We start from the raw sequence: 24116 nt of genomic DNA on the forward strand, positions 1-24116 counted from the left end.
GAGCTCGGATAACTTGAAACGCCTAGAAGATTGTGATCCAAACCCACGTGTATTTGTTGATATATGTAGGGCGAACGCCACCGTTTCTCTGAATCACTAGTATTAGTTATTTCATATGTAGATTTTTTTTCTAAAACAGTAATTAAACCTTCCAGTTTTTTTCAATGATTTGATCAAATAGTGAAATATAACAAGGTTTTTTACAAAAAGTACATTATCTATAGAAATCATCGGTAGACAACAGTGTTTAAACTTTACAACATGACTGACTTCTAGTGATGCGTAAACAACGTGTGCGCATTTATACAATTTCCGGTTTACAAAGTAGAAACTAATACCGGGATATTATCCGATAACACACTATTGGACATGTTACAGGGGCAACGTGTCTTTTTGCCCTGGACTATCTTACAGTAAAACTGGCAGCTAAGAGGAAACAAATCTGAACCAATTACAGGCCAGCAACTGTCTCCTTTGAAGACAATAGACAATAGACAATGTTTATTAAACCAATCAAGGTCCCGCACGGGGCATTTACATACAAAACATTTATGATTACATAAAGTAGACATCATACAGGACAACTTTTAAAGTGAAAACGCACTTATATGACTAGAGTTTTATAACTAGATAACTATAAAGGTTATATAATAGTAGATATACAACCAGCAGTAGATAGATAGTTAAAATGTATACAATTTGATAGTTAGCTTCCTAACTGTTAGCGACAAAGAGAAGTGGCTGTGTCGTTTCAGTGGGAAATTGAGTTATATAATTACCGACGAAGGTTCTGTAAAATAAAATCAGACAGAGGCACGATGATACTCATGTTTTCGTTGTTCATGAGCCATATAAATTGGTTAAGTGAAACCAATTGTACAAAAATGGACATACGTCATGGCATACATTGATTAATTTCTGACGTTGTGCTCTATATTTATCACAGGCAAATAGAAAATGGACTTCGTCCTCTATGTGTCCGTCATTACAATTTTTACAATGCCTTTCGTCCCGAGGGATATTTTAATAACAAAACTACAGTGGATATAACGTCAGTGATAGTGAACCCTGGATTATCGAGAATGTCTTCATAAAGTTATCGTTGCAAATGGAATCCTGAAAGCCACAAATGCGTTTAGAAAAATATCATTACTGTTATATTACACGATTTGTTCACAGGTACTTTATCGTCGTGGTGTCATTACATTATACGCATTGTTTATCTTTTTCTTGACGTATTACCTTTTTAAAATGTTGTTTTTCCCCTACAGGGAAGGCGAATTGTACATGTTGCCGCTAATGTAAATATCGTAAAAGACGTCTAAGTTTAGTATCGTCTTTTTTGTCTTCTTCCTAATTGAATTTCTTCTTCTTGGCAAGCCTCAATTTTGGCCTTTATTTGAGCGGCCGTCCCTTTGAAGAAGGCTCTGGGTTTCTTTCCATTGCCGACACACACCATTGTCTATAAGAATGATAGTTTCTGTTTCTGTTTCAATGAGATGGCTCTATAAAAGGATAAGAGTGCTACAGCATCCCACAACATACATATCTCCACACGCAGCAACACATTCCACACATGGCAGACCGTCCTTAAATGCCACAGACTATCAATAATTAGGACGTTAATCTAATAGACCAAACATAACCCCTTTAAAATTGTCTCCCTTTATTCTTGGTGTCTAATCTCCCATTATTCTCGCTGTCTAATCTCCATGTATTCTCTGTGTTTAATATCCCTTTATTCTTGGTGTATTATCTACCTTCATTCTCTGTGTCTAATCTCCCTTTATTCTTATTGTCTTATATCCATTTATTATCTGTGTCTAATCTTCCTTTATTCTTAGTGTCCAAATTCCATTTATTCTCGCTGTCTAATCTCCCTTTATCCTTGCTGTCTAATCTCTTTTTATTCTCGATGTCTAATCGCCCTCCATTTTCGGTGTCTAATTTCCCTTTATTCTTAGTGTGTAATCTCCCTTTATTCTCGCTGTCTAGTCTCCCATTATTCTTGGTGTCTAATCTCCTTTTATTCTTGCTGTCTAACTTCCTTTTATTTTCGGTGTCTAATTACCCTTTATTCTCTGTGTCCTATCTCCCTTTATTATCGATGTCTATTATCCCTTTATTCTTGCTATCTAATCTCCCTTTATTCTTGGTGTCAAATCTCCCCATATTCTTTGTGTCTAATATCCCTTTATTCTCGGTGTCTAATCTCCTTTTATTCTCGGTGTGTAATCACCCTTCATTCTCGGTGTTTAATCTCCCTGTATTCTCGGTGTGTAATCTCCCTTTATTCCCGGTGTCTAATCTCCCTTCATTCTCGAAGTCGAATCCCCCTTTATTCTCGCTGTCTAATCTCCCTTTGTTATCGCTGTCGAATATCCCTTTATTCTTTCTAACTAATCTCCCTTTATTTTTGGTGTCAAATCTCTCTTTTTTCTCAGTTTGTAATCTCCCTTTAATTTCCATGTCTAATCTCCCTTAATTATTCTCGGTGTGTAATCTCAGTTTAATTTCTATGTATAATCTCCCTTTATTCTTGGTGTATAATCTCCCTTATTCTCTGTGTGTAATCTCCCTTTATTCTCGCTGTCTAGTCTCCCATTATTCTTGGTGTCTAATCTCCTTTTATTCTTGCTGTCTAACTTCCTTTTATTCTTGGTGTCTAATTTCCCTTTATTCTCGGTGTCTTATCTTCCTTTATTCTTGGTGTCTAATCTCCCTTTATTCTTGCTGTCTAACCTCTCTTTATTCTTGGTGTCTAATCTCCCTTAATTCTTGTTGTCTTATCTCCTTTATCTCGGTGTCTAATATTCCTTTATTCTTGGTGTAAAATCTCCCTTTATTCTCGGTTTTTAATCTCACTTTATTCTTGGTGTATTATCTCCCTTTATTATCTGTGTCTAATCTCCCTTTATTCTCTGTGTCCTATCTCCCTTTATTATCGATGTCTATTATCCCTTTATTCTTGCTATCTAATCTCCCTTTATTCTTGGTGTCAAATCTCCCCTTATTCTTTGTGTCTGATATCCCTTTATTCTCGGTGTCTTATCTCCCTTTATTCTCGGTGTGTAATCACCCTTCATTTTCGGTGTTTAATCTCCCTGTATTCTCGGTGTGTAATCTCCCTTTATACCCGGTGTCTAATCTCCCTTTATTCTCGAAGTCTAATCCCCCTTTATTCTCGCTGTCTAATCTCCCTTTGTTATATGTGTCGAATATCCCTTTATTCTTTCTTACTAATCTCCCTTTATTTTTGGCGTCAAATCTCTCTTTTTTCTCAGTGTCTAATCTCCCTTTAATTTCGGTGTCTAATCTCCCTTAATTATTCTCGGTGTGTAATCTCCTTTTAATTTCTATGTATAATTTTCCTTTATTCTTGGTGTATAATCTCCTTTTATTCTCCGTGTCTAATCTCCCTTTATTCTCGGTGTGTAATCACCCTTTAATTTCTATGTATAATCTCCCTTTATTCTTTGTGTATAATCTCCTTTTATTCTCTGTGTCTAATCTCCCTTTATTCTCGGTGTGTAATCACCCTGTATTCCCAGTCTGTAATCTCCCTTTATTCTCTGTGTGTAATCTCCATTTATTCTCTGTGTCTAATCTTCTTCTTTTTTCGGCGTCTAATCTCCCTTTATTCTTGGTGTCTAATCTCCCTTTTTCTCGGTGTCTAATCTCCCTTTATTCTTGGTGTCTAAACTCCCTTTGTTATCCCACTGGTTAATTTTCATTGTCTCGATGTCTTCTTTGTTCATTGACTCATTAAATCTTCTTTTTATAAAAAACGCGAAAAAGCGAAAATCCAACGTCATTTTTCGCTTTTCGCACTTTTCCAACGCGAAAAAGCGAAAAAATGCAAAGAGAAAAAGCCAAAAAAAAATGAAAAAGCGAAAATCCATTTCATCGCTTTTCGGGGTTTTATTTTGGCTTTATCGCTTTTTCGTGTTGTAAAAAACGCAAAAAAAGTGAAAATGCGAGAAAGCGTTTTGCATTTTTTCGCTTTTTCACGTTGGAAAAGTGCGAAAAAGTGAAAAGTAGCGTTGGATTTTCGCTTTTTCGCGTTTTTTCCAACGCGCAGAAGCGATGGCACAAATCAGCCACCATACCATCTTTGTATAGTCTTTTCCTATCGGGGCCGCCTTTTTTTTAGCTCAACAACACCGGTATTATCAGTTATTATCACACACTTGGCCTTTCTATATCCACTTAAAACCCGGAGCAGGACAGATCTACCGACCTGAGACCATGACAGACCAAAATTTATCCGCTCTTCTCATCAAAAAGGGAGATCTACAAATGGTAAGTGATTGCTTTGAATTCAACAGTAAAGGAGTAGTATAATAACATAAATATTTTAATCCGTATTTAATGATATAAACTAAGAGACTTTCTACATAATCCGTATTTAATGATATAAACTAAGAGACTTTCTACATAATCCGTATTTAATGATATAAACTAAGAGACTTTCTACATAATCCGTATTTAATGATATAAACTAAGAGACTTTCTACATAATCCGTATTTAATGACATAAACTAAGAGACTTTCTACATAATCCGTATTTAATGATATAAACTAAGAGACTTTCTACATAATCCGTATTTAATGATATGAACTAAGAGACTTTCTACATAATCCGTATTTAATGATATAAACTAAGAGACTTTCTACATAATCCGTATTTAATGATATAAACTAAGAAACTTTCTACATAATCCGTATTTAATGATATAAACTGATTATAAGAGACTTTCTACATAATCCGTATTTAATGATATAAACTAAGAGACTCTCTACATAATCCGTATTTAATGATATAAACTAATTATAAGAGACTTTCTACATAATCCGTATTTAATGATATGAACTAAGAGACTTTCTACATAATCCGTATTTAATTATATAAACTAAGATACTTTCTACATAATCCGTATTTAATGATATAAACTAAGAGACTTTCTACATAATCCGTTTTAACGTCTGGAAATAAAAATATTCTGAAATGAAAAATGATAATAGCATCACTTTTAAATTAATGTTGTGTTCAATAATGAAATTTTTCTTTTTTATTTATTTAGATGTTGAATTTTGTTATTGCTAATCAGAAGCAAAACAACAAACAAACAAAACTTGAATTTAGGACCTAGAAGACTTATCTTTTCTATAAATCCTCGAATTCAGAATACAGTAATTTTATTTGGAAATTTAATAAAATATATTTAGAAACTGTAGTCATGTTTTACATGCCTTTTCATCCCTGTTACCTAATATCTCCATTTAGCATTGATGTCACTATTTTTTAATTTCATTTTGGTTTTAAAAATGTTTTGGTATGAAAAAAGTCCTATCAGATAGTTAGATTTGGTATGAAAACAAAGAAAAAATAATTATTTAGATATGAACATAATAAAATTCTGAAAATAATCCGGGAAAATGGTGTCATGTGAAAACTTAAAAAAAACCAAGAAATACTATCGCTAAAATCACTGAAAAATGTATGAACCTTCCGTAAGTCAATTCAAATATTGTTTATTATATCTGGATATTTATTCAAGCGTACTATACTTCGGACTTTGGGTATTCGTACTTGCTGAAACACATGACTGGGCCAAGCATGCTTTAACGCTCTATATTTATAAACGTATATGAAAAAAAAACATTGCTGGCATGTAAACAAAACATGAAATTATAATTAAAGGTATCTGTCTGTGAAATACTAGAGGAAAATCCTATCTAAAGAAGTTTAAATTTTTATTTTCAGTGTAAATAGGGTGCTTACCTTACTACCGTTATACAATGTATATGTTATAGGGTAACACAGTTTTGTATACACCATTGTCTACCATTCGACTTGACCTACTATCATTAGGTATGGGGTAACAAATTATTATATAGCTATGAACGATTTGCCGCCATTCTTGGCTAATATACTGTCATGTCGAAAGCTCTATTTAGAATATTGACTCGATGTTTCCATTTTTAGTCTTCTTAGTCGATTTGCTAAATAACGCCCTTCATGTGACAGTGTATCAGCCAATGAGAATTGTAGAAACTCGGAGCATATATAATCTACCAGGTTATAATTAATCATGAAACTATCTTCCTATGACATCTACCGTTCATCAACAACGATTTAATCCACAAGATGGAAAAGCCATTTTGACGATGATCAGTTGACGTCACCAAACCAACTTAGTGACGTCGTAAAGGTCACGTTTTGGGTGTCATTTATACCGTCATATACTTCACTTTGCTTTGGTTAATTTCTATAGTAGAAGTGACAAGTAAATGTAAATATCATCATATAAACTTCAGCAAAGGTCTCTAATTGATAAATATATTGTCTACCCTTTGACCTACTTTCGTTATATACTTAGTAGGTTATGGGGTAACACAATTGTTTATCACTTGTTACACAGTACCCGGAGTGATAAATCCTTACGTGTGACTGTGTTAAGTATGAGCATTTTCAATATATAATACTATTTCACCATACATCATTCTTGTTTATTTGAAGGTAGACCAGCCCATTCCCGAACCTGGCCCAGGCGGTAAGCTGATTTAACTAATTGACGTTACGCCTTCTTTGTAACGTCTCACCTTTTATGTAAATCTACAATGTAATGTTACGCTCCTTTACATTAATTATATATCGATCATAACGTCACATACAGTAATAACAAGACAGCTGTTTGGTATGCACACTATCAATACAAACGGGAAACGTTACAAATGCATATAGGAAAACGTAATCTTGTTATTATTATTTCGCTAAATAAATTTCGCAGGCAAAAAAATAAAATATACAAAAAATCAACAACAACAACAAAAAACACACAAAAAACACACACACACACAAAAATCACAACAGCATTCATTCTACACATGCTGTTTTATATAATTATGACAACTTGTGGAAGTAGTTATAAACAAAGCCTATAATGACATACCGGTATTCAACACTACATATACTGGGTTTGTGAACTAGATGTTTTATTGCAGCAGTTTTAACATAGAACCATGCTTGATAAATGACATATCTGGTAATCTATATAAAATTATGTAGAAATAACATAAAATTTTAAAATAAAAATGGAAGCGAGCAGTATATTGTTAATAGCATTTAACAATTGGTGAAATTGTGATACTTAGATCAGTCAATCGTTAAAAGATGCTCCACCGCCGACGAATGATATTTTTTTCTATCACAAAGAGGAGCAGACGAAATGATATATTTATTCAGTTACAAAAGTTACTTACTTTACACCATTACTATCATTGAAACGTTTGCGCGTCTTATTTTAATTCAAAATAAAAATATCAACAACAAAAAATAATTATAGTATCCCCAAAAAATTGCATGGCACTATTTCCTATATGGAATTCAGTTCTGGTTGTGTATGCACCAAAATCAAAATAAAGTATTTTATATATACTTTTTGTGTTAGTTTAACAAATATCAATATGATTATGTGTCAATGGTGGGTATAGTTTATGCTCTCTCGGTGGTGGAGCATCTTTAACATATACTTTCAATGATCAGATAATGTTTAAGCTAGAAATGCAACCTTGTCAAAATTGTGTTATACCGTATGATTTTTTGATATCTTGAATAAAAAACAACCTCTTTGCATTGACAGTAATTGCATAATACCAAACACTGAGGCATGCATGTACATAAAATGTTACACACATCTTCATTGCCATATTAATTGGTCGGGTAGAAGGGACTCCTAAGAAGATCAGGATATAAAATAGACACTATGAGTTTTAAAGGAAAACCTTTTCTTAAGATCCATGCTTATATTGAATTTATCGCTTCTAACGTTTGTGTTCTGTCTACAAGTTGAAAATTAAAAAAGTAGTATGAAATATGAAGGATGGAAGTTTTTAATAGGAAAGGAAATATGTTAGTCTACTACAATGAATATGTAAACAAACAAAATTCATGATATTATTCTATTATCTAATTGCTTTTCAAAACACACGAATCCTGATGAAAATGACAAATTATAATTATGTAAATATTGTACTGCATTAGCTGTGTAGATACGTTTACCACACAGAGGTGCAGCTTTGTATGCAGCAGGTCGGGATCTGTGGCTCAGACGTACACTTCTGGCAACATGGCGCGGTGGGCGACTTTGTGGTCAAGGCACCAATGATTCTCGGACACGAGGGCAGTGGAATGGTCAGCAAGCTAGGAGAGGGAGTCACGTCACTCAAAGTTGGTATGATCATTATCAAAAGTCTGTCATTTGATTCACTTCCTTTCATTTATGTGTATTCTGTATGCAGTCAACAAAGATGTAAATGTGCTTTTTATTAGTGTTTTTTCTCCTCCAATATTTTGCCATGGGTTCTCGCTTTTTTCGTCTTTGTATCTTTTACCTTTTGCCTAATTTAAAACCCTGTTCCCATTTTTTGTGTTTCATCCTAATAAAAAGAATACTTTCAATGTGATAACGCTATCACGTATATAGTTGCGTGGCATTGAGCCATTATAGACCAACTAAATGAAGATGAAAGAGGTTATAATTTTTTCTGGTAAAAGGGAAAATCACTATGGAATTCGTCAAGAACTTGTTGCAGCTCGGGAATGCATCGATTGAATATATATTGACATTATTTCGCAAATTAGAAGTTGTGCCAGGATTAATTTCAGTATTGTTTGAGATATTTTAGACATTGATATCTATGACTCGGTGTTTGCAGGTGACAGGGTTGCTATAGAGCCCGGAGTTCCATGCCGGGCCTGCAGGTACTGTAAATCCGGCCGGTATAATTTGTGTAGCAAAGTTGTCTTCTGTGCCACACCGCCTGACCACGGGAACCTCTGTCGGTATTTCGTCCATGCTGCCGATTATTGCTTCAAGTAAGTTTTAAATGCATTCAGAAATACTACAAATACAATGAGAGTTGCAGCATTTTAATAGATCGAAAATGGCGGTAGGAGCATCTTATTGAGCATGTTAAAAATTAAAATTGTAGGGTTTGCAGTACAGAGATGTAACTATAATGAAGTGAAGACTCGTGTAGATTTTGAGGCTTTACTGTTAATTCTTAGTAGTAATTCAAACAGACCTCCGCAGAGGGTAAAAAACTGTAACATACAAAAATGACATCGTCTGAGTACAAATCTAAACGAAAAAGAAAGTCACGACAGTTCATTTGAAAATGACTAATTAAGCTTTCACTCCACGAACAGTAATTAAATTGTCTGTAATATATATATAATCATCGCGCATTTTATATTGTGAAACTTACTCTGTGATTATCTGCAGCAAACAGTTTAAAGTTCACAACATTGTTGGAGAGTTGGAGAACTTCTCCACTCGTCCATTCCGCGACCATGCCGTCAGGTTCAAGATATTACTACGCCAAACTGTTCCATTACAGTTACAATCCAGAATAAGAGGAGATAAAATAATCTCATAGAACCTTATAATGTGGTGTTTTCTTAATAGTAAATATCAGTTGAGGCGATCCTAATGAAACCATGGACCAGGATATTCGAAAACGTAAGTGGTCTCGCTCTACTTTAACGTAGATCTATGATTACCAACAAAAACTTTTTCAAGAACAACTATGGCTATGGGATCACATGTATAGAAATGTTCTGCTAGTGTTAGGGTAGTACACTCCACAACGTATACCGATCCAATGTGTCTCATATATCATTTATTTTTGTAATGAAGCCGCTATAATACTATGTTATTTTTAGATTACCTGATCATGTGAGCTGTGAAGAGGGAGCTCTTCTAGAACCCCTTTCTGTCAGTATCCATGCCTGTAGGAGGGCCGGAGTCCAACTAGGGAGCAGGGTCCTCATTTTAGGGGCAGGTAAGTCTTTTTCTTAATCTATAAAGCGGGTAGGTATTTTCCTTAATCTATAAAATATATAGGTCTATTCCTCAAACTTGGATATGTTCCTGTTTTAGGAACAGGTAGGTCTGCTCCTCAAACTTGGAGATGTTCCCATTTTAGGCACGGGTAGATCTGTTCCTAAAACTAGGAGGAGATGATCCATTTTAGAGGCAAGTAGGTCTGTTCCCAAAACTAGGTAGAAAAGTCTTTGACAGGTATGTCGGGTACTCATACGAACGGGAAGGGCTACCATGTGGTTTGATGCTCATAATTATTTAACGGATCTTCTTGTGCGAGGCAGGTTTAGCTGATGCTGAAAGATGTTCTGAAAGATGAATTTCGGTATATAGGGCAGATTGTCATAGGAAGGTCTGCTCCTCAAACTTAGATATGTTCCTATTTTAGGCGCAGGTAGGTCTGCTCCTCAAACTTGGAGATGTTCCTATTTAGGAACAGGTAAGTCTGCTCCTCAAACTTGGAGATGTTCCCATTTTAGGCACAGGTAGGTCTGCTCCTCATACTAGGTAGGAAAATGTTGGCAAGTAGGTCTGACAAATTTAAGTCAAAAACTGACTTAAGTCATACATTTTCATATAAGTTACATAAGGAGAAAACTTAAGTTTTGACTTAAGTTTGCACTTTTGTTTCGAGAAATCGGGGCTAGGACTGTTATATATGGTATTGACGGTCCTTACTAGTGGGCAAGAGTGTCTGGTGCACACACTAGAAATTAAGTTTTTCTTTTGTGTGATGTGTAGGTCTGCAGCGCACACTAAGGAAACAGTTTATTTCCAGGTTAGTCGTATTGTTCACATTAGAACGAACAGAGTGGAAGTTGGTATAGATCTCCATCTTTTTCTGGTACGGTTGAGACTGAGCGCTAAACAGGCACTAACTAGATATGTCTAATATCATAAGACTGTAGCATTGTCTTGTTTTCCAGGTCCCATTGGATTGGTCACTACACTCACGGCCAAGGCTATGGGAGCATCGGTTGTGTGCATCACAGGTCAGTCATTCCTAACTCCCTAATAGAAGTACTCCTATTCCATAAAAAGGCATTAGCACTGGTCAGACAGTTTAAGGTCGGTCGTTTTATTTTGATGACTATGTCATTTGTTAAAACTTTATATTCAATTCTATTATACTGCTGGAGTATCTGGTTGGTGTGGTTTGTGTTGTGATGTTGTCATGGCCTTCTCGATCGCCAGTGGATATAACGACTGTGAGTTCGAGGATGCTGCTAAGCATTTGCATAGAACCATAAGAGCCGCTGTATCACGTAAAACTTTTCTTTCGGGTGGTAAATATGTTCTCGGTCACATTTTAACTTGCTTATTTTGCTTGAAAGGCCCACATATCAATCAGTTCATCACATGAATGTCTTCCATCTCACAAATTTATCAGCTCGCATTGTAAGATTTGTCAAACCAAAATCAGCAAATTGCTCATATGGACCATTTTCAATATTTCAGGGGTTATTTTTTCACTGACGTTTTATCCATAATATGTAATATGTCATAGCAAAACTGAATACAACAGAAGACAAAAGTAATTTGGTCATTTGGTATACATCAAAGATTCGAATAACTGTATACTGTTGTTGACTACATGTATATGGCTTTGAATTTAGGCGTCTGTCTCTGAAATGCCTCCAGTTTTACAATGGCATATTCCAGTGATAGTAAACACCGTAATATTGAGGATACATATGACCATATCCATTACAAGACTAGCAAGGATTCCACACACTGATCGTCTGTGCAGACAAATTAGAGTTACAACCTACAAACCGCTTCTTCTTAAACTCGTGCATGCAAATTAGATCCAAGACACACTAATATAAACATAGAGCATGCGTCTAAATAAACGTTCTTGGTTTATGTTGCTGACATAGGCCTATTATGCCATTTTTGAAAATCCCTCAATAAATTAACATGGAGTAATAGGAATGGAGTCAAAATGTGGACCAAAATTTATTACGACAACTCTTTCTATGTTTATTCAGATTTAGATGAATCACGCTTGGCATTTGCGAAGAAGTTAGGGGCAACTTACACAGTAAAGGTGACGAGCCGAGATCCGGAGGAAGTCGCGCGCCAGGTAGAGAACATTATGGGAGATATGGCAGAGATAACCATCGAATGTAGCGGAGCCACACCGTGTGTACAGACAGCCATATATGTATGTACATAGTTATGTCCCTTTATCGTTAACAACATATCTACAGTATTTCAATTTCCCTACTGACAATGCACCAAATTTAAAAGTAGACGTGTATAAAATGTACTTATTTAGACATGATCAAAATTGACATATTAACACATATATTAATTTGAACATCTTCAATGATAGCTATAACGACATGAAATGTTATTCTGACGTGACAAACACTAAAACGTGATTATTCAAGTTATAAGTTGACAAATAACGTTGCAACAAATGATGTACATTTGATTACTGACCATAAATTGTAAACAGGAAATCAACCTCAGTATGAATTTCTTAAACCAAAAGCAATGTTGTATCTCCTTTAAGGCGACTGAGCCCGGTGGATGTGTTATGCTAGTGGGATGCTGTCAAAAGTTTATAGAATTGCCAGTCACAGTTGCCTCCCTTCGCGAAGTCGACATTCGAGGCAACCTACGATACGCCAACTGGTAAAACCCTTCATTCTGTGTTTGGCTGCACAAACAGTTATTTAAAGTAGTGATAGCGTCAAGTGACTAAAACAATGGTTTTCAGAACGTAGCGTACCCTTAACTCACAATTAAGTAAATCTGAGCAAAATATAAACAAAAATGGGTTTGTAGGTGAATCAAAGTTCAGCACGAATAGACCGAAATGCTCCGGAAGAGCAGGGGTTCTCATCTCGATATACATACATTTAATCATTTAGGATTCATAGCTACTGACGTCAAATTCGCTAGCCAAGAGCATTCAGTGCTATATGTACCATGTGTATAGAAAAGTGGATGTAAACTTATGCACTTATAGGCTTATAACACATTATTCTTGTTGGAGGACTCCATCAAGGACAGTACCCTAATGAATGCCATTGGTTAGCGGTCGACGTTACGTAAAAAGATAAAAGAAATAGTGTAACAATAAATATCTTGATTAATTCTGATTCAGAGAACAAATGCCTGAAGTTCATCAATACTGTTTCAGAAAATCTTCTATTTGTCCTTTGTCAGTATAATGATTCAGAATAGTTTATTTAGAACCCATGTCCAGGAAAAAGTATGTCTAATAATTAATCATTGCTTCAGATGAACGTATGGCGATTTTGTAGCCAGGGTTAAACTAAAAGCGACCTCCTCTTGGTATTGTCTGTCACTTAATCGTCAACCTTATTTATTTAGCTATTCTACCGCGCTAGACATGGTGGCTTCTGGGAAGGTAGATGTCAAACAATTGATAACACATCGATTTTCATTGGAGGATTCCATCAAGGCCTTCGATACGACATTGAGAGGTGAAGGGATAAAAGTCATGATCAAGTGTGCACGATAGAAAGAATTATCTTACAAATGAATGTATCCTTAGAAATACTGAAGCTTGGAAGATGCTCAATTTACTTTTTCAACTTTATTATTTTAAAAATGCTTTTAGAAATAAAATTTTATCTTATCAAACCACTATCTATCTATCGAAACCATTGAATGTACACATGTATACGAATACTACAGTATCATACATATAACAGTTTAGTGAAAGAGATTCATTTTGTTCTGTATCTTTGTTATTTACATGGCGGGGAAAACCCCAAATAAAATGTTTTCTAGTGTGTGGTAGTGTGACCTCCTTTTTAACTCGCCTCTCAAAGAGAGTGAGGATTTATGGAATCAGACATCAGCGTCGGCGATACCAAACTGGTGAAGTTTATGGTACAAGTGCTGAGATATTCAATTGGGTCAACATGTACATTAAAAAATGTGCTTTGCTAAGGTTTTGTTCCAAGTATTAAAATGTTCTCTTTAACAACTGACATTAGTATCAGATTAAATGATTGATGTTGGATGTACCGAGGGCAGCTTTCATGGACTTTTGTACGTACTGTTGTACTCTGGTTCAGGTGTTGGGCGAGTGTTGAATTACTGTTGTCCATTACAACTGACTTTGATTGTAATTATAGGTATTGTGTTGGGTTGGAAACAATGTCAAAGAAGAAAAAGCACGAGGCCCATTTGGAAAAATGTACTTGGTGAAGGTTTTGTCGCAAGTAGCTGCATTGTTTCTGATATACATGTAGTATACCATTGCGTGCTGTATGGTCATGTTTGCGAGAAAAGTGCAGAACTTTGAGACTTTCAAGAGGCACATTGGGCCAAATTGCATTTGGTTCCGCTTGAAATTGAAATTTTGCATAAAAATATTGTTTTCCCTGCTATTTGGGGCTTATACAATGTTATAAATTAAGTGACAAAACACAGGAATTTTAAAATTATAAAAGGCCCAGTAGGTCGAACAGTATACTTAGATTGAGGTTTTGGTGCATGTAATAGAATGCTGTTATTTTCAACTGTTTTATATATAGAATTATAGTGATACTGTGGACACGGACAATCGATTCGAGCGCACGTGAATCCAATGACCTAAGATGTAAAAAAATATTATAACATGAAGCCACCATTCTTTCTTCATTTATGGCTAAAGAACGACATCTTCCAATATTTTTTTTAATTAAATATGAATGACTGCATTGAACAGGCACTAAAATATTGAAGTCGATTTATTTTGGAAGTAAAAAGGTTTAATAATATATATATATATATCAGTTAAATTTTAATTCGAAATACAAAGAGTCCGTCGAAACTTTTCCTTGCTGATAGGCCTATTATTAAGTAGTGTTTGGCATTAGTTCAAGGAACAACAACTCTAAACTGAAAAAGACGTTTAAAACTCTATTCTGTATGAATTTCCTCCCTTTGGACGCAATAAAATACTAACGGCCAACATTATTCTCATACGCCACTATCTCTGTTATATGACAATGGACACTTAGCCTCGGCCTTATGATTGACATTCATTTGAAAAACGACAATGTTATAATTACCGTGACAGAAAACGTAAATATCTGTGGAATGTGTAAAACGAATTTTAAAAAATGATATTGTTCGATAATAAAATACATTGCGTTTTGTAAAATGTGCAGTGTACCGCTGCTATCGTTTATAGTCTCCTTTGAACTGTGTAATGTAATACATACATGACGTATAAATAAGTATCCGGGTCTTAGAGTCACTATACCTGGCACGTTGTTTACGTTAGCTAAAATATATTCTGCATGAATGGGCAAAGTTGAATACTTTTCTGAAATAGACTATAATCATATTTTGCACGGAATGCAATTTTGAATAAAGGATGGTCCAGGCCATGCTGTTCTTTGTCTAAAATATATCTATCTACTGCATATTGTCTGTCGTGATTGTTTGAGGTGTTGGCTAGCAAGATATCAGGAAACACAGTGATCAAAGCAGCAAATATAAAATAATGGACGTATATGACTTATTAATCCTTGGATAATATACAATGTTTACGCACGACAAAATATAATTGGTTCGAATTACTACGAGCTTACGTTAGGTCATATTAATACATATTGGTCATTGACCCGTAAACACCATATGTATATGCCTCGTTGAGAGGTTAATGTTATATACACCCTCGAAACATTCCAGATATAATGCGAATTCATGCCAGAGCCCATATATTTGACTCTTCGTTGTTCACAGTCACTGCTGTAAATATTTTTTGTCTAGTTATCTATAATTAGAATTTGTTCCACTGGTAAATTGGTCGCGTTGGATTATACATAAGATACATGTAGAACCTTATCAAATAAACAATTAGTATCATAATTATATGCAAGACTGCGCATACTGTAGTATCACACTAAAATGCGTGGTTAGGGAGACCCGACCTAGCTACATTTTTGTCCTCAAGTACTGCATCCCATGTGTGCCCTATAACTAGAGGTCCTGTTACTATAACTACGACTATTTTCCTCCTCTACCCCTCCCCGTCAACGCCTGCCAGCTGTATATATTGTGGTGCGTGTAACTGTTTGAGTAAGTAACGCTCCACTGATCCATTGCATCTGAAGTCTATTTCAATAATTATGAGGTCGACAGGGGGGGAGTCGAACATAAAATTCACTTACCATCAAATGTTAAGTAACCATAAAAGGGCTAACATTTACAACTCAATATCAACACGGACATTATATAACTTATTTAATAAATCAAATTATCTGATATGATGTTGTATTTTAAAGTTGAAACTAGAGCAGCCTACATTCCGGCGAGACCAAAATATATCTGTTTTACTTGCGGTCACGGTCTATTAAATATACCCTTATATGGAATTTATTCAATATCTTAAACATCGTAAAATGGTTTTTTAAAATATGAAAAAGCCTTCCCTTTAGTTGATTATGTCTGAAGTGAAAACGACTACAAAGGAGTCGGAACCAATTGTGTTTATTCTAACAGCCTGCTGAAAACTAAATTATTTATTTGGTTTTACCTCAATGCCTCACTGATCAGGACCTGATAGATAGTGTATTAGAGCCTTGTGTATTTTTTCTGGTGTGTTTTTGAAATATCAAAACACCTGTCATCGCCTGCCAATGGGAAGGTCTAGGCAAGACAGGTATGGGTCACGTGTAAACAGCTTTTCAAAAATGATGAATTCATAATTGATGGGTGACAAAATTAACTTTAAAGATACTTAATATCATATCGCAAAAGGGATTAGCTATGAATATAGCGTTTTCAATAATAAAACAAAGAACAAAAATGGTAAAGTAATTCACAAATGCTAAGCGGATTACATACAACACACGCAGGACAAATTAGGGTACCAACATTGGGTGTAATTGTCGTCTAGAAGATTTTCAAAGTTTGTTTGAGTTGTTTAGTTCATTAGTGTAGCATAAGGAACATAATAGTAAATCCATTGTTCCAGGAGAAAACACCAGCCATATGTCAGTACCTGCCGATTGGCCAGCATCAGGACCACAATTCGCCCAGGTCCCTTGCGGTGCAAGTCAGAAGAAAATCGTCAATGGATAGATGTCATTTTATTTCCCGAACACATAGGTCTATATACATATATCATTGTATATAACCAACTACAGAACAAAATTGTTACAGTCGTCTGGAAAATTTGATAAAAGGATTACACACCTACTGTCCCGGGACCACGTAAGTAAGTCAGTGGAATTACCGTTGCCATGGAAACACATTATACTAGTAATCTGTTTGACGTTATTGAAAAGCTGAAATAAACGGCGGGTATCTTTGGACATTAGGAGCGTAATGTATTACAGGACATCCACCTTAGAAACCGGTTTGATCACAGCTACGTCCTGAAGGCCTAAATTCGAACACTGTGTGGCTATAAACAGGTTTAATCGATTTTCCACCTTTCTGACGGGCGGTGTGACTGAGCATTAATGTCCGATACCTGTCAATGGATGGTTTTGCACTCGCTAAGAGTAGAGCAGTCACGAATCCTTCTCACTTATAAATCCTTGGAGTAGAGCAATGGTGAATATATCAAAAACATTGTCGATGGTGATCGCAGTCATTGCTGTACACGTATCATCATTTGAGTGATTTGCTTCCTTTCGAAAGGGAGGGGCGGTATGTCCAATAAATGTGATTGCTGATGACTTGCTTTGCTTGCATTGATACAATCTGACGTAACTGACACTACTTTATTATATGCGACCCTCAGAAGTTCCATAATGTTCAAACATTAAATTGACTGGTATGGATAACCATTTCAGGCACAAATCGTTGAGTAAGCAGATATTCTTTTAAATGGACTTTTCCTTTGAAAGGTATTTACTGCTTCAGGAAGTTACTGTATTCCAGTGTCTTTTGTTCACAATTTGACTGCCACATGTACCACACTTAAGGTATTTAAAACTAAATTTGCTTAGTTTGGAACAACATGTCTTTCTATTGATAGTACGACTCAGCGAATACACAGTGAAACCAAATCATTATTGTACTAATAAACCTGTGTTTGGCGACTGGAAAATGTAAGTTCGGTCAATATAATCCGACTCCAATGTCATGTGGCAAAATAACTCCATTTTCTTATCGTTGTTTGACAAATAAATCTTGTCGACCTTTTATGTTCACGAGATAAGATTGCCATTTAGGATATTGCAGTGTCGGACCGTACGATACCAGCCATCATACAAAATGTTTAATAATCTTTTGCTCTGCCTTTCTCCACAATATGGCATAGTATTGGATATGCTGACAAATTCATTTGATTAAAGAGCATAAATGACACTGATCATTTGAACAGTAATTGGCGTTCAATTGTGTATATATATATGTCTAAATAACACAAAAAATCATTCATAATTATTTATTTTGCTTTAGGTGCATCCGCAATCCGTATTTCATTCCATATAGGACATAGTGCCATGGAAATTTTTTCGGGACGCAATTAATTATTTTTAGTATTTTTATCTTGACCTAAAATTAGAAGCTCAATCTTTTCAATGGTAGTAATGGTGTATAAAATAAGTAATTTTTGTACTCAAGGAAAATTACTCAATCGTCTGCTGCTGTTTTTGGTAGAGGCAAAATACCATTTGTCAGAGGTGGAGCATCTTTAAAGGATTTGTGCAGTCAAAAATGATAATTTCAGTTTATGCTGGAAATGGCTTTATGAGTACATGTAGAAACCTCTCCGTACCGCGCGCGACCGGAATAACCCGTAAGCCGTCGATATCGAGGTCAAATTTTCAGACCCCCCCAATTATGCATATTTTCTAGCTCTAAAGCGTGTGACGTCATAATAGTCCGTGGCTTATAGCTGTACTATAACTGATGTGCTATCACTTGTATCGGTCATAGGAAAAGTCGATCAACAATGTTTTATGATTATTTTTGAGTGACGTTAATCGTACAATAACTTTGGCTCGAATATAAATAACTAAAAGAGTGAAGTTCGATGTTTTAAATACTCTAATTTTTGCTCTAGTAGCAGGTATCTTCGTGTGATTATGAAAGAAAATCCGCACAGAAATTAAAAGTTTCGGATTTCTTTTGTCGAGGAGTTCAGCAACGAATAAGCTTTAATTAGATAATATTTTCCTGTAGTCTGTATCTTTGAAACATTGTGAATTGCAAAGTTTGTGACTGTAAAATGAAATTTTACGTATAACAAGTAAAGAAATCCTTGATTAAAGCATCGAGGATATGATGCTTGACGTACGTACACACCGATAATTGATCATTACAAACATTGTGTTGTGTTTCTAAACGAATAAATTGAGATACATTTTTTACAATACCGTAATACCTTTCAACGTGTGGTAGAAAGAATTTATTTTTGATAGCATAAAATATAAAAATATTGAAATATAAAGCAAAACAAACTATTTTTTAAAGACAGTGCGGTCGCGTTCAATCTTTAATCGATATACGAATAGATGCACCGATATAGATATATAATTAGCCATGCCTTTGGTTTGATGGTTATGTAATACCTGGACCAGGATGTTGTTTACCTGTACACAATGCCATTCATCGAACTCACACGTAATTACCTGGCCGCGGGCAATTTGCTATTCGGTCGACTATATCGGGTATTTGGTATTGTCTTACTGTCAATCAGGCTAAGACATCCGTTAATTGGATTGTGATTTGAATTATGGAAACCCCGTACATCTATGATCTAGGTATTTTCAAGTTTCAAGTTTTTTATTTTCCAAATGCAATACAGCATATAGGTTTAACCAATACACAAATACATAATACAATGATCGTTGTTATGTTTCAAGATGGCGGAGGATAATTCCGATATACTTCATACCAAATTAAACAAAATGATTAATACATGAGTATGATATATATACTACTGCTGATTAATGATAATTTTCCTTTTTTCTGTTGCCTGGATCAAATATTTCCCCAACAGATTTAAGCTCTTTACATTTTTAGATGAAAATAACATAATTAATTTATATACACTTGGGTGTTTGTGGTAATAAGTTTTTTTAAACAGAATAAGCAGGACATAGTAATACAAAATGCATTTCATCTTCTACATCATTTTTGTCACAAACAGTACAAAGTCTATCGCCTCTGGGAACGGCGTTATAACGGCCAGCTTCAATTTGCAGAGAGTGGGCTTGCATGCGATATTTACTCAATATTTGTTTAGTTTTAGAATTCAAAGGCTTCTTTAAATAAAATTGAATTTCAAAGTTATCAACAAGATGTTTATAAAAATTTTTGTTGTCACCTTATTTTTCAAAATGAAGATGTAAAAGCAAATGGAAATAAAATATCCCTGATCATACCTAGGAAAATATATTACACACACACACACATATATATATATGTCGTACACAGATAAAATAATAATGGAAGTTGACTTATTTAGAAACAAAAATGGTTCTAAGAACTATTTCAACTAAAGGTTTAACCTTAAAAATTATTCCAGTCAAGTACTGTAATAACGGAATCGTGGCATATATAGCAATCTTCCGTAATTTCTAAGGTATAAGTAAGAATTCTAAGCATGTATATTCACCGTTTCGAATCTACATGTATAGTCATATAAGAAGGGTTACAGCATTACCACACTAAATATACTTATTTTTTTTTTATTTTTTTGTTCATATATCACACTATTTAAATCTCGGTATGATATACAAAAGGATCGACAATGAATAGGCTATTTTAAGGATTATTATAATTTTCAAATAATGTTTTTTTTAATCTACACTTATACTGTAATTATAAAACCTATATAAGAAATATCATTGATGTATTTCTGCTTTTTAGTAAACGTTATGGATAAAGTTTCAAAGGCAACATTATAGATATACATATTATTTTCGGTATAAGATCGGTACTGTTACTCAAATATCACATAACTGACAACCGTCCTCATTTTATTTTTACTCAAAAACTGTGCCGTTTTTGCATCGTTATGGCAGAAGTTTGAAATAAAAACACGCATCATAGATATATTCATGCTTATTTTTGTGATTTTACTCGTAAAAAGATAGTGTTATACTGTTTTTTATTACACAGAAATTTACATAATATTCTATCTAAATCTCAGTCCAGACTGATCCAAACATCATTTTGATAACGCTATCAAATTGGGCTGATTATCTAATCTAAAGTTAGATATATACTTGTTTGAATGTTTGAAATGGCTTAAATGGGATGTTTTGAAACTGAAAATATCTACATCATAAAGCTAGAATAACCATTTACTCGAAAAACTCAAATTGTAGATCTAACGTATACGTATATGTGCTGTATAGATGTATAGTACTAGGCTTACCTTGTGTAGCCGCGGACTACTCTGACATCACAAGACCACGTGACCGCCTAGCTCATTATCTCTGAACCGTAGTCGACACTACCCGTAAATCACGACCAAAACCAACCGATAGCGCTAAAAGCTAGGCAATTCGTTGGGTGGGACTTGATTTTTCATTCATCTAAAGCAATATCCTGACGTATTATAAAAAAAAAATTGGCTGCACAAATCCTTTAAGTAAATGAAGGATGATTTAAATACGGGGCATGACCTACCATGTACTTTGAACATCTAAGTTTCGTTATACAATTCCGAGGATGCTAAAAATACTGCTTCATGTGAAGTACGAATTGGTTTCTTTTTGTCGCGTCTCTATATTTATGTGGAGTTTTAAAAGTACTGTTCACGAATCGATTTTGATTAGCAAACGTATTTTACGAGTTTGGCGCACGTTTGCCATTATTTTCGCATCAATTTTGTATTATAATACCCTGACTGGGCCGATCGATACGTAGTTTCCGGATGGCCACCAGTCTTAGCTACATTGAATGGACCTGTTAACCGAGTATTTTATACGGCTAAACGCGAATGGTAATAACAATTCTTCATTTATTATTTTAAACTATCTAAGGTTTAATCAGTACACAATATATACGGCATATAAAGAATTGGTCACAAATACGTATACATTCAAAAATACACACGGAACACTAAACAAATCGCTTACATGATCTTCAAACCATTACAGATATTAAAGTCAGACATTTCATTATGTCCGAGCGTAGACATTATTTGTAGCCAAACCAAGTTATACACCATAAACATAAGTTTGTATTGATGTCTCTGCGTTTGATTCACTTTCGTGTACGTAAATCAATTGCGATATCGCGAATCGTTGATTGCTTTCGAAACTTGATTAACAAGAGACGTCTTTATAAAATACTTAATATCAGAAACATTTAAAAAATAAACTTGGATAAATGTTTAATTTACTTTTCATATTTCTTCAAAATTTCCAAATTCTTTACGTTTTCACATCAGCTAAGCAGAAATGACGTTACAAACGGCAACGTCATTTCCCCTTTTACCATGTGCTACTAAGGTAAATATTTCGAGCTAATGAAAATGCTCGTTAGAAAGCATATTACTGACACTCCTTGATATAGCAGGGTTAACATTATACCTATAGGATCATGCAGTTTTAGTGTTTTCAAATTTTATACTGGGTTAATTATTTCCCGAGATACTCTAGCCCTGACACCAGACTTCTGACGGATAGATGTCTGGTTTAGGGGCCCTACACCAGACATCTATCAGTCATAACGTCCAAGACTGGTGTTTAGGGCCAGAGTATCTTGGTCTAGGTTAATTAGAGTTCGAAGAAGCTTTGAAATCGCGACGATTGAACTTTATTTTAAGGAGTCGCAAAGGGTGACATTATCACCACAAATACATCAAGGTCAAAGTAACAATTATTCAAGTATAACTTTAAAAGTATGCGAGTATTGTAAAACTGTAAAGAAAATAGCAGGTAACATAAAGAAACTGTTATTTCGTATTTTTGACTGAGTTTCCATGGTAACAGATACATTCCCAAAATCAGAGATTTAAATCTCTGCCAAAATGGAATATACGGAATAGCAAAGGCACAACTAGGGCACTTGTCTGATATTTTCAGAAAGTTTCATGGAGCTGCGTTAAACGCTTTGGAGTTATAGTCCGGAAACAAACGGAAACAGCAATTTGGTATTTTTTACTGAATTTCCATGGTAACGGAAAATGTTTCCAAATGGGAGATCCACCATAGCAAAAGGCACAACTAAGGCACTTTTCTTATGTATGCAGAAAGTTTCAATGATCTGTATAGAACGGCTTTTTAGTTATAGCACGGAAAAGGATCTCGGACGGACGGACGTCCGATTACAGGCGTTGACTCTATAGACATTTTTCTCTCTATACTTTAGATGTAATACTGACACAGTATTATATATATATATAGAAAAAATGTCTATAGAGTCAAACGCCTGTGGTCCGAGTAACCGCGTACGTCATTTTTGGATTTTGTTTAGTTTATTGCACTCGTGACTCTCTAGCATAGTAATTAAGAACTCTAAATTAATTATACCGTGATTCGTTTTGCCGTGAATTTGTCATATAATATATTGAATAGAATCATGCATTTTTGTAGACGTAAAAATGCTATGTAAAGCAATCAAAAGGCCTGTATATATAACTTCAGTTTCTAGACACACATCAAGCACACAGTGTATGAGTGTAATGAATTATATCTAATAGTTTAAAAAATAAGTGATTCAACATACAGTAATTCCTTTTTACAGCTTCCTTTTTTATATTTATTCACTGATACATGTGGTGTGTACATAAGTCCAGATTTAGATTGTATATCTACAATATATGTACCATTGTATGTGAAGTGTCCAAGAGTAATTGTAAAGTACAGCTAAGTCTACAAAAATGCCTCGGCTCTTGGATTTAATTATCCAATCAAATCATTAGATACAAGTGCCCACGCCTCGCATTAGTCATTATAACGCCCGTCCTCACTATGCATGCGAACAGCTGGGCACGTGGCTCTTGGATGAGGGACTGGAGAGTCGTAGAAAGTTAGAACAGACTATAATATACTAATTCCCTGGCACAACAGATTTTATTTATAGATATAGAAAATAACCATTGTTCCGGAACAGTGGAGGATGGGAGATGGAAAACATACACGTGGTGTTGCGTACCCAATTAGCAGTAATATTAGCCTATATAATCAGTATTTAAACTTGTTATGACCACGGAAACTGTCCACAAACTTTTCAAGAAAAGAATTTTAAATCCCGTCTTATAATGTTAGTGTCTGGTCTTCAGTACTAAGCGGAAGCGGAAAATAGACAAGGGAAATATTTACAACTCGTAAA

General features: G+C 34.8%; 1 protein-coding gene across 2 annotated transcripts; it reads left to right on the forward strand.

Annotated features, from left to right (window-relative positions):
* The first annotated feature begins 4186 nt into the window (after window positions 1–4186).
* Window positions 4187–13663, forward strand: LOC138333026 (sorbitol dehydrogenase-like). 2 transcript variants are annotated; one of them, XM_069281123.1, is made up of 9 exons: window positions 4187–4302; window positions 6524–6557; window positions 8073–8237; window positions 8722–8881; window positions 9731–9849; window positions 10817–10882; window positions 11882–12057; window positions 12412–12533; window positions 13239–13663. In XM_069281123.1, the coding sequence occupies exons 1-9, from the start codon at window positions 4249–4251 to the stop codon at window positions 13387–13389; spliced, it is 1047 nt and encodes a 348-aa protein (XP_069137224.1). In that variant the 5' UTR covers window positions 4187–4248; the 3' UTR covers window positions 13390–13663. The 2 variants fall into 2 exon arrangements, with proteins under 2 accessions (XP_069137224.1, XP_069137225.1); XM_069281124.1 differs by having other exon boundaries at window positions 4263–4302; window positions 8048–8237.
* The last annotated feature ends 10453 nt before the right edge of the window (window positions 13664–24116 follow it).

This window comes from Argopecten irradians, chromosome 10 (assembly GCF_041381155.1).
Source record: "Argopecten irradians isolate NY chromosome 10, Ai_NY, whole genome shotgun sequence".
NCBI classification, from domain to species: domain Eukaryota; kingdom Metazoa; phylum Mollusca; class Bivalvia; order Pectinida; family Pectinidae; genus Argopecten; species Argopecten irradians.